Source organism: Seriola lalandi, unplaced genomic scaffold (assembly GCF_002814215.2).
Source record: "Seriola lalandi dorsalis isolate HSWRI2012SDOR001 ecotype SW California unplaced genomic scaffold, Sedor1 jcf7180002054580, whole genome shotgun sequence".
NCBI classification, from domain to species: domain Eukaryota; kingdom Metazoa; phylum Chordata; class Actinopteri; order Carangiformes; family Carangidae; genus Seriola; species Seriola lalandi.
Genome location: NW_019525133.1, coordinates 57,700 through 69,806, shown reverse-complemented (window position 1 = coordinate 69,806; position 12,107 = coordinate 57,700). Strand labels below are relative to the sequence as shown.

Below are 12,107 nucleotides of genomic sequence, written 5' to 3'. Positions count from 1 at the left end.
TGATGCTGTAGCACCACCACGAGGTTGACACGGGGTTTTTCATGAAACGTCTCGGCCAATATAGGATGCATTGTCATGAAAATTTGTAATAACATTTCCCGTCAGCCTCAGCTAAACTTTGTACTGTGTTTAGTGCTAATTCAGCTCAGGGAAAAACAAGGTCATGAGTTCACCAACGCACATTTCACCACCCTCAGGAAAATTTGACCATAAATTATAAGAATTATCTTGTGGATATTTGGATATTATATTCAATTAGTTCAATTATACTTTATGTACATTTTATTTCCCATAAATGAAAGCATGTCAAAGATTTCTCCAGATTATAAATTTGTGGAGAGGAGTGCTGAAACCTTTATTTGTTTTATTGTTGGGTTAAAAGTAAAGGAATTTAAACAAACAGTGTCTAAAAGGACTGGATACTCGAATAAAATACCCACCTTATCTTAGTGTCTTATCCTAAATCGTCCATCCTGTTGAGGTTGATTCGGGTGTTGAAAGAAGTTCTCAGGGATCACATGTTGACTTCAAATAAAATATGAATTCCTGGAAAGCAGAAAACGTTTTGCTTTGTGTGCTATGACACAGATGACATGAGCAACATAGAAAGAGGCAGCCTCATTTAAAAACGTCTTTAATTCATCAACCGGAGCCAAGATCCATGTTTTCACACTTGTTTACATTCAGACAACGGGGTGAGACCACATGCTGAGGACAGGAGAGGAGGCAGGTTTGTGTGCATGGGTGCTCTCTCATACAATCCACTGTATGTTTGTGTATACGTGTAACTTTTTATACAGTCCTCTCTGTACGTGGTATGAGTATGGGCACTCTTGTGTGTGTGTGTGTGTGTGTGTGTGTGTGTGTGTGTGTGTTTGTGTTCTCCTTCTCTCAGACAGTCTTTTGATCCGTTGCCTCTGGAGCTGTTGAGGAAGATTCTGACTCTTCCTGTGTCTTCTCTAATCCCTGGCTGGTGACCTGGCCTCGGTCACCTGACTGTGTGCCGTCTTTCGCTGTGACGGCTGCGTTGGAATAAGTCGCGTCTATACTCTCATATGGCTCTGATGTCCACTGAGAGAGACGGGAAGAGAGAGGAGACATAGCAGGGACACATTAGAGCAATAATCTTTGTTTATAGTCTGTATTGCACTCATGAACAGCGAGAGAGATTATTATCTACAGTGGTTTAATAACGATCAATGCTAACTTCTCTTCTTTACAGCTCAAATTTTCAGACGATACAATGAAAGTGACACAGTTAACATGTGACCGCCTCTCAGATTGACTTTACACTTAGACTTTAAATTCTCTTTAAGCCTCATGAGCGGCCCCTAAAGGCTGCAGCACTCATTACACCTCACGATTAAAGTTGGATGTAACAAGTAACCCCCAATACAGTAATGTTTTGATGTTCACAGAACCTACCACCACCTCTACAGCTCATTAATCGTACAAACATCAAACAAGTAGTTGAGGTTTTATGATGGTTATGTGCCGGTCTATTTCTTGGCAGGAAGAAGATGTGAGAGTGATATCAATCCTCTCATCTAACCCTTGCCAAGGAAAGCAAATGAGCATGTTTTCTGAAATGTGAAACTTGTAAACTCGTGATCTTAGCGTGATATTAGCTGTTCAGTGGTCAAGAGTTGGTTTTGAAATGAAGGTAGTGCGAGAAGAAATGTCGCCAAAACCAGACATCTGTGAGTAAATGAGCAGTAAATAAGACAATGTTTTATCAGTGTAAAACGTACACTTGTTCTGTATGTCTTACTCCTGAGCCTGAGTGAAGGCCGCGTGGTAACGACAGGGCCACGTTCTGTATGAGGCACTGTGTATAAAGAGGCAGGGGCTTTGCATGTCTACCTGTATGATTTGTTCCCTACCTGTGTGGCCCTGCTGCTGGACCTGTGTGAGGGCCCGATGGCGATGTTGACGCTGGACGACGACTGCGTATCGGTGGTGTTGCCCCCTTCAGCGGCAGACAGCCCAGAGATTACCAGGCCGCTGGAGAAACTACGCTTCCCAAACAGCAGGCTGAGAGTGGACGAAGACGAGGAGACCTGGAGAAAAGGCAAAGCACAGGGACTAAATGCAGTTCTTGCATATACTGTAGCACTGTAAGATGGTGCATAGGAGCAGAGACAGCGGGCTGTGTCTAAGAATAACTTGTAGTCAATAATACACTGTGGTCACATGCTTTGGCCATCAGCTGTTTGGATGATTTTTTTATGATAATGAGAAAGATTAATCCCAGAACCTTGGCTTCAGCTTTGTGCTGATAATAACATCATCTCACTTAGCGTCTGCACAAACAAAATGTAGTGTACTTTAGGGGTTTTCCTGCTAAACATGGCACTATGTTAATGTACAAACTTGCTGCTGTGACATGAAAATATCACATTTCACTTCAACTAAAGGACTATATTGTATGTTCCTCTTATAGCCCCTCCTCTTGAACCACAAGCTGATTTTCACTTGTTTTATTTCTCCCTCTGTTTGTATGCTAACAATACAGTCACTACGTATCTCAGATGGACACTACAGGAACATATAGGTTTCCAAACATTAGGTGCAACAGGTTTTAATTTTTCCAATGTGCAATGAGCACTTTTTCTACTTAATTCTAACACATCTTATTCTGTCTCAGTTCCTCACACACCTTACCATCTTTTTAATACAGAATATGCGCGCATACTCCCAGCACTGAAAATAATCATCAGCTGTGGCTGTAATAAAGTGTTCCTGTAATTTGAAGACTTTTAATGACTTCATTCGTCTTATTGTGTTTATGTTTAATGTTTTTGAGACAATAAACATCTGAACTGAACAAATATTTATTTTGAGTACACATTCGGCTCATTGGAAATGAAGCCATTGGGCATGTAAGTGGTACCGTATATCCTCTGGATACTTTTTAAAATGAAGCTTAGGGGCACGTTCAATCAGGAAGACTATCTCTATTCTCCCTCTCTCACCCTGCTCCTTCTAATCAGCTGATTTCAGGTGCTCGGTAACCAATCAGATCGCGCCACGAGCTCAACCAGCCAATTAAGTTGTCCCCGTCATGCTTTAAAACCTGTTGTCCTTTCTCCTGTGGTTAATTCAGTGCAGTTGCTGCGAGCTTGTACACGTTCATCCCGCGTCGCGTTTGCATTATCGTGAGGCCGATGTCTTGCGCTGATCATCGTCGTCTCCCAGAGGGTTTGAATCTCAGCACGTCATGCTGCAGGAGATTTTCCACTTTCCTCAGGCGGCGGTCGGCAGCTAGGAGCAGTCCTCTTGGTCTATGCAGCAACTCTAACAGATGAGCGGACTCCTGCGTCTCAACTCTCCAGCCTCTCGCCTCTTTCTCAGCCACACGAGTTGCGGTTCAGTTGATAGCTGTGATCCCGTCCGTCGCTTGGAGCAGGCCACTCTTGCAGACTACACTTCACCTGTTCCCGACCCGACTTCACGCAATCCGCGGGGATCGCCACATCTCCGCCTCATCTTCTGTGACCACGGCCGCCCCCAGGCTCCGTGCTGCAGCCCGATCACACTCATGTTGTGGAAGCTGCTCAGCAGTCCCAGGCCTCATGTCCCAGGCCTCATGTCCCAGGCCTCATGTCCCAGGCCTCATGTCCCAGGCCTCATGTCCCAGGCCTCCCTAGGTAGGCATCATTGCTCACGCTGCAATCACATGTTCATTTTGGGGGTAACTACTGCGCACAACTTTGAAAGCTCAAAATCGGCTAATCAGTTATTGTCGGGTTAACTCTGTGTTAACCATCCTGCCATCAAAGCTACTCCCATATCAAGCTCGTTTTCAAGCAGACGCTTCACCCTAAGTAAACATAATATATCCAATATTTGAAATTAAGTATTTTATATTTGTAATTATCAAATGAACCCTATCAGAGTTTGGAGTTCTTTCACATTGACATCATGTTTTATTTGCATCAAGTAGCTACTCACTGAAGTCAGCCACTTCTTGCTTATTTACTTGCAAAGGTTGTGATGAACTCAGAGCTAAGACTGTAGTTCCAGTAAAAGGTTCACTCCAAACAGGTCTACACGTGTGTGTGAATTATTTTTTTCTAATTCACTGCATTTCAGTCAGTCTCTTGCGATGTGTTTATTGCACATGTTCATATGGCGATGAAAATGAGCTTAATCGTTCAGCACCAGTATTAACCTGGGTCTTCAGTGATCCGATCACAAGTGGACAGTTCTCAGTACGTCAGTTCACACCTGACCTTAAAAATGCTTCTCCACATGCGTCTTGATTGACCACTTGTGATCCAGTCTCACTTCCCTGCTCACACACACACACCATAGACTCTAAATAAAGAGAGACGTAGCCTCCGTGAGGTCACCCATACCTTTCTGAAGAGCGGTTTTGAAGCTCAGAGTGGGCTGTTCTGTCATTGCCATCTTGCCAGTACTGAACTAATCCAAAAATGGGCAAAGAGGAGGGGCGCATTGAGCTGAGCCCTCAATTATACAGAAATTTAAGCTTCAATACAATTTTTAAAATTAGTTATATAAAGATTCACCCCCCCTCACACAGTTGTCATGAAGGAGGAAATTAGCAATAGAGACCAAAACTCTTTTGTACCAGGCTGCAAACATCTTTATTTCTGCTGTAAAGTTGAGGCATTTAACATGGGAATCTGTGAGGACTGACTCGCTTTTTGGAGCCGGCCTCGGGAGGTCGCAGCTTGGCACACAAGAACATTAACAACGGACCGGTCTGTCAATTTGGCTTAAAACAACAAAGGCATACCTGTTTATTTGCATATAAAACCAAGAAATGAGATCCGATCACAAGTGGTCAATCGAGACGCATGTGGAGATGCATTTTAAAGCCAGGTGTGAACTGACGAACTGAGAGCTGTCCACTTAGTGATCGGATCACCCGGGACGGATGTTAATACAGGTCTGAACAGGGCCTATGAAAGTGTGGCAGGATTAATCAGACTGTGTCAGAGGATGTCGGTAGCGTAGGCGGCCCTTCAATGTGGCCCAGACCACCACTGGATGTGGTCTGAGTGATCAGATCTCAAATGCATCCTCAATGCCTCTTGGGTGTATTCACACTAGGGTTGTGCAGATGTACGATGGTATCGGTGATCGACGATCCATTAGAACTATCTCCGATTGCTCATGCCTTTGCAAATGTCAAGACAATATTTGACTTGTTTACCCCATTAATGTAGTTACTTATTTAAATTAATACTAAATTGAATTTGCCTGCCACAGTTTAAGTCCATCTCTATTCTCCTCTCACCCTACTTGTAATCAGCTGATTTCAGGTGCTCGGGAGCCAATCGGCTCGTGCCACGATCTCAACCAGCCAAATCAAGTTGTCCCTGTCATATTTTAAAATCTGTTCTCCTGTCGTCAGCTGTCATTTCAGTGCAGTTGCTGTGACCCTCCTTCACCTCCAGTCTTCATATCCAGTCAGGCCAAGCTCATCACTCTCATCGCATCCAGGTCTGCGGCTTCTCCTCTTCCTATCTTCAAAATCACCGCCAGTGTCTAGACCCCAGGGGGTTTCCTGTACTTTGCACAGCCTCGCCCCCTAATCACATATGACATCACGTTGTGGTTTAACCACCAAAGACTCTCACATCTCTCCTTTTTCCTATCTCATTTTGCACATGGCAATAAAAGTTTATTTGTTAAGCAAATGAGTCTTTCCTGATTGGAAATATAAGGGGGTTTAAGATAAAAATAGTCATTGAGGCTGGGTTTCTCTAAATCTACTTTTAATTTGAGTATGCTGCATACAGTCTTCATTTTATAAGAATATTACCATTTGCAAATACTTCCTGAAGTCTATATATTTGATTTCAGTCTGAGATCATGTACAACTTCTTTATTTTTTTTATTTTTTTTTTTTTTATTTTAAAAGTTGTCAGTTTTGAAAGCTTTGTCTGTTAACCATGTATTGTAGTGTGTTAGCCAACAAAGTTTGTACGTATAGAAGTATAACACGCTCTTACCTGGCTGGAGCGCTGCTGATGCTGCGCTGCCTGGAGCTGCGAGCTGATCCCTCCTGCTCCTGAGAGACGAGGGACCTGAGGAGAGACAACGATCCTCTCGTCACTTCATTCCCTCAGCACACACACGCTAAACTTAACTGTGTGTTTACCTGGGAGAATATAGAGGCTATGGACGTGTTGAAGGACAGTTGACTGTTGGACAGACGCTGGACGAGCCCATGGGTGGAGCCTGAGTCCAGGATGGGCCCCGATTGGCTGCTGACGGGGGGGCGCTGACTCTGAGGCTGCACTGACCGACTGCGGTACTCTCTCCTAGCTGCAGACACATAAACATACACACGCAGAAATACACACTTTAATGATTCAATTGTAGCTGAAACAATTAATTGATGAATCGATTAGTGGAGCCACAGAAAAATAATTGGCAACTGCTAAATGTTTCAGGCCTTTAACAAGCACAAATAGTGCAACAGAATTTCTCTAATTTCAGTCTCTCGAATCGGAGTTTGAAGATGTTTCATTTGGCAAAATTTCAGGTAGGTCCCTGTTAAGGTCACAATAAGGGAACCAATGCCGTGAATAGAAATTTTCCACAAGGATAATGAGACCTGGTTTTTGTGTGTGTGTGCTGGTGTGTACCTGCGTTGTGGTGTCTGTGGCTGTGTGTGGTCCTGGCTCTTTGCTGGTAGAGGCTCAAGCTGTTGGAAGTGACGGAGGACGGGCGGTTGTGACTCAGCGAGGACGAACCACCGGCACCGCAGTCCACATCCTCCATGTTCACGCCGCTGTTACAGCTGGTCAGGTTGTCCTTACGCACCCTACAGAACACGAACACACACACACACACACACACACACACACAAAACAATGATTTACTTATTCATGTCCACATCAGTGCAAAGGACACAAACTGGCAAAGGGCCATCAAAAATTTAGCAAGCCTTGACTATTCCAGCTGGTTAAACACACACACACACACACACACACACACACACAAACCTACATCAGACAGAGAGGGATGTTACGTAACTGTGCTAGCATATGTGACACACACTAGTGCAGTCTTCCTCTTAAATTAGTTAAATGCGCTCTGGCTGAGGAGGCGCGGCTCGTCTCCTTGGTTCCTCAGCTACTTAGTGAAATTAAGACAACACCTTTATCTGAAGGCCGATGAAACAGGATTAACAATCTAATCTGAAAGGAAAACTCAGCTACTAAGAAGCTTAAGAGAGAGCCACACACACACATATACAATATATATACATAAACCATTAGCTGACCCGCAGAGGTTAATGCAGGGCCTATACAGTAATCATGCTGAAGGTAATGTCTGAAAGAGGGATTGAGAAGGGAGAGAAGATGAAGGGAGAGATGGATGTAGAGGACGAGAGAGAAGGAGGGAAGTGAGAAGCAACATTGCAGCTACAGCAGAAAGTCATAGCGTTTGGCTGCCCTCCCACTCTGCCCTCCCACTGTCCCTCTACATGTATTTAAAACTACATTAAGCACTGACTTCCACTATGTCAATATCCGTAAATCCAGAGAAGCACTCACTCAGCAGCAGCCGGAGCATCACGCTGCGGTGTGCACATTATCCAGAGTGATTTACACCAAATACCCGCAAAAGAAAACCCAGAAAAAGATTCTTTTATCAGCTTGATACTTTTTCCTGCTCTTATGAGAATGACCTATAAAACCATATTTTAGCTGCTCAAGACTGAGGACATCTGAGCAATACTCCTCAGCTGACAGTCAGTTAGTTGATTGTAAGAAGCATCCCAGTTTTTACTTTAAGTGTGCACTCTAAATACAGCCAAATAAATCAAACCATGCCTTCTCTTACCCTCTTACCCCGAGGGTCTTATTCTAAGACTCTGAGACTGATGGTTTTTCCGGGAACTGAACCCATGACCTTTCAGTTACAGCGCTGTCTTTTTTACCCGACACTGAACTAAATAAAAAAGAAAAATGATGAGGGGAGGATTTGTTTTTCTACAGCACGTTTATCATGTGAAGTGTTAATTGAAGAGCTCAGTCAAAAAGAAGGCAGGTTGAGTGTGAGGAGGCAAGGAGAGAAAGACAGACTGCACTATTGACTGAGATAGGAAATAATGAACTGACCGTAACCATTTAGTGCAGAGCCAGGAACGAATGGAGTCCAGACTTAAAGCCCCTCCTCCAATGCTGCGGAGCGTACGGTGTGTTCCTGCATACGATGTTGTCAGTGGTGACACATACCTGGAAATATTATGAAATAAATGTCATACTATCAGTCACGCGTTAAACACCTCCAATCAATGTAGTTTGAGATTTTTAAAACCACGCACGCTGCAAAGGTGAAGGCATCAACAAACACAGCAGTATTTCCATCAACGCAAACTTTCATGCCTAAGCTCTGTGTGTAGCTGTGAATGACACATACATGGGGTATCCCAGCGGCTGGTCGCAGGACGAGTTGACCATGTTCCTCAGCGCTTGCTTTGAGTTCTGGATGCTGCCACGTTCCGGGTTTCGGTTCCGGAGAAACACCAGCTCTTGCTGCTGCCCCGCCCACAGACCTCGCACACACTCCTTATTGATCTGCAGAGAGAGATGCGATAATAAAGGAGTTCATAGACGAAAGACTCAGAGAACATGATGGTGAAATTACTTTTTAAATTTATGTTTTATTATCCTGCATTGTCATAAAACATAATTGCAATGGTATTGGCTGGTCTCTGCCACTGCTTATGATACCAGGAAATAATATACTGTATATCCTGGAACGAGACAGAACCATTGTCATCTGCTCACGACCGGAAACATGGGGGAAGAGGCAGCCTGTCCGTCTGATCATCTCATCTAATTCTTGGTAATAAGGCAAATAAGCATATTTCCTAAAATGTCAAACTCCTCCTTTAACATCATCCCATAATGATGAACGATTGAAACTTTAAGTGCTAATTGTAGTGAAAGAAGTAAGGCACTTGGGTCACATCATCAGGGATGATCCGATGTCCATGTGGTGCAGTTATAGTAAAGCAAAAATGAAAGAAGCTTCTGGTGCCATATATAATGATGCATTCAGAGTCTTGCTCAAGCTTCCAAGATGGACAAGTGCGAGTCATATGTTTGTGACTAGATTTGTAAATTGCGACAATTTTATTTTTTGTGTCATTGTCCTGCAGGATGTTTTATTTATTTTACTTTTAAACTGATAAGGGTCGCTGTGTCTGAAATAAAGTTACTACTATAGTCGTTCAGTTCTTGTGCTGCAGCTCAGCCGCTGTTCAAACCTACTATTTTGTATTCAGATATATTCAGCTGCAGTCGACACTTGGCATCAGAAAGCACCTGAGCTGGGTCTCAGGTGAGCACTTGTGGTCATGCTTTTCCCTTTTCTGTTCAGATTTGACTTAGTGATGATGAAGTACACGTCTGAGCGCCGCCATACGGACAGAAACGTGATTGTGCTGGATGTTTAGTGACGCACCTCAAGGATGAACTTCACAGCCAAGTTGTCCAAGTTGGTATATATATATTTTTTTTACATTCATTCACTGTCTGTACCTACATTTCCTGACTGTGCCTGCAAATTGAACCACGGACAACCTTTTACCTTTATAACCTTGAAGCTGAGGTGGCGTTTGTAAAGCATGATGATCTTATACTCGTCCGTGCCGTCATCGATCATGTGTCTCAGCGTGAGCAGCGTGTCGCGGCTCGATAGCACCGCCTTACGCCACGCAGGGTCACTCTCGTGGCAGATGACCAGGCTGCTGCGGTAATTTGTGATGGCTTCGTACAAGATGGACGCTTCCTCGGTCTCCTCCAGACAGGTGAAGTGATCCTGAAAGGGCAGGAAAGGCATGATGGAGCACTGGGGGATGTAATCAGATTTTAGGAAGATGTCTATTCCAGGGAGGAGAAATGACCACCCTTAAGGTGTTATCAGAAATGCAGAATTAGTCAAAACCTTCTCTGCATTGAACTGCAAGAGAGGAAAAATCAACACAATAAACAGAGGTAGACAGGAGGCAGGTTTACAGTCCCTGAATTACACCATAAAGATACAGCAGCAGCCATTTAAAAGCACCGTGTTCTTTACCTGGTGCAGTTTGAGGCTCATTCTGACAGCAGGAGCCACCACTTTCTGCAGGAGGTCCAGATCAGCGAAAACCCACTCGTCTTTTGTGGCGATGCGGAAGTCGCCTTTAAACAGGGTGTTGAAACCATACAGAAATGATTCCAGACTTCGTGGTGGGAGGAAAGTGGTGGAGGGATGAAGAGGGGGAGGGAGAGAGAGAGAGAGAGACAGGTTATGAAACTATGAAATATTTTTAGACAAAAAGTCATTTGAGTGCAGTGTGCAGTGACAGTTATCCGTCTGACTGATGTGGATGTTTGAAGATTTAGATGCTGGCGCCCCCTTCTGGTGCACATGTCTAACTGCAGGTGAATATCTACTAATGCTGAACTTAATCCTGATTTTACATCTAATACATAACCTTTCAGCACCTTTACATCCAGTCAAATTCTACAACTGTCGTTTTTTGTATTTTATAAATAACACGAAATACAAAATTTCAGAATGCAGAAGAACACGCTCAATGCTACGTTTAATATTAATGTATTTTTACATTAATTAACTTTATTACATTTTCAAAGTTATATTGGTATTTTCCTGGTAGTTTTTATTTTATTGGTATTAATTATTTGTATTTGATTAAGCAATTAATCCAAAGAAGAATAATTTTTTTATGAAGCCCCAAATCACAAATTTGAACAATATCAAGCTTAAAGTCGAGGTTGAGTTTGGTTGAGTTTGTCTCCTGAAAAAGAAACTGTCTTGTATTGAATTTGCTCCATAAAAACATACAAGGCACGAAACGAAAAGTTGCTGAAAATACAAGAAATCCAAAACATGAACTTTACCATTCACCTGTAAATGTCACTCGTGGCCACTGTGGTCTCTGTTCAGCAAATGTTACAAGGATCATACAGTAATAGGAACCATCCAGTTATCTCAGCTGCTGCCTACCTTTTGTCTGTCCTCAATGAATTACTCATTAATAAGTTTAACTCAAAGTGGGACACATATTTTTAGTGACTGTACTTGCACAGTGGGACCCTGTGGCTCTTACCAGAATTCATTAGCTCATACTGAGAGTACAACACGCGAGTAAAATCCTGTTGTAAGAATCCCCACGACCCTCCCACACAACTCGGTTCAGACAGTGATTACAGGTCCTTTTCTAAGGTTTACCTGTTGGACATGTTGTGTGACGCCGTGCCGAGGGATCTCCTCCCCAGGACGGAGAGAGCGTAGGACAGAGTAACCAGAGGAGAGTCTTCATCGCTCTCCACAGGCTGGACACAAATACAAAGAGACACAAGACAAACATGGAGATGCTGGTGTACGGGAAAAAAAGATTCTGCCTTCTCTCATGATGCATTTGTGGTTATAAAATGTTGCTTTGTCATGCAACCGTTTTCCCCCCAAGAACAATTTGCAGCTTTTGCTTTTTCCCTTTTACTCATCTGACATTTCTGAATTAAATATAATAGCAGAGCTGAATTTCTATGACTAATTAAACATTTAACTAATTCAGTCAGTCAGAAATCCCCCAGTTCTAGCTTCTCAAATGTGAATATTTGCTTATTTTCTTTGCCTGAGTATTTATTATAGGTTGGTGTTGTTGTTAAGACAAATTGTTCACTATTTTCTGACATTTTAAAGATGAAATGACAAAGCAAGAAAAAAAAAAGATGAATCAATGAAATTATTTCACAGTTGCAGCCATGAGAAACAGCAGTAGAAAATCACTCAGCTACTCTAACCCCAAAATGAAGTCCAATAGAATAATCTTTAAGTGATGTACCGTCTCCATCTTCCCAGCGCAGTACTGGATCCACTCCAGGTAGACGTTGCAGAAGCTGGCTCGCGTCACCCCCTGCAGGCAGTGCACGTAGTCTTCATCGATCTTCACACTGAACACCTGAGGGTCGCGCTCAATGTGGTGCCACTTGGTGTAGGACTGCAGTGCCTCCTGGATGGCGGCGTCCTTCAGCCAGGTGGACAGTTTGGGCGAGTGGACCAGGTAGTAGATGATACTCTGTGAGGGGGGGGAGGGGGAGGGA

At 43.3% G+C, this 12,107-nt stretch overlaps 2 protein-coding genes across 2 annotated transcripts in view; one reads left to right on the top strand and one right to left on the bottom strand.

Moving 5' to 3' along the window:
- Nucleotides 1–617: 617 nt before the first annotated feature.
- The window catches only part of pcnx2 (pecanex 2), a 32,304-nt gene continuing 20,814 nt past the window's right edge, over nt 618–12,107 (bottom strand). The window contains exons 30-40 of the mRNA XM_023418095.2: nt 11,849–12,082; nt 11,233–11,336; nt 10,075–10,219; nt 9,586–9,816; nt 8,410–8,567; nt 8,109–8,225; nt 6,627–6,805; nt 6,137–6,303; nt 5,988–6,062; nt 1,884–2,060; nt 618–1,071 (exon numbers count right to left, since the gene is read on the bottom strand). Coding sequence (XP_023273863.1) covers nt 892–1,071; nt 1,884–2,060; nt 5,988–6,062; nt 6,137–6,303; nt 6,627–6,805; nt 8,109–8,225; nt 8,410–8,567; nt 9,586–9,816; nt 10,075–10,219; nt 11,233–11,336; nt 11,849–12,082 — 1,767 coding nt within the window. The 3' untranslated portion in view covers nt 618–891. The remainder of the gene's footprint in view (nt 1,072–1,883; nt 2,061–5,987; nt 6,063–6,136; nt 6,304–6,626; nt 6,806–8,108; nt 8,226–8,409; nt 8,568–9,585; nt 9,817–10,074; nt 10,220–11,232; nt 11,337–11,848; nt 12,083–12,107) is intronic.
- LOC147818453 (uncharacterized) lies at nt 2,274–5,838 on the top strand. The gene is made up of 2 exons (XM_087177079.1): nt 2,274–3,650; nt 5,387–5,838. The coding sequence occupies exons 1-2, from the start codon at nt 3,305–3,307 to the stop codon at nt 5,410–5,412; spliced, it is 372 nt and encodes a 123-aa protein (XP_087033205.1). The 5' UTR covers nt 2,274–3,304; the 3' UTR covers nt 5,413–5,838.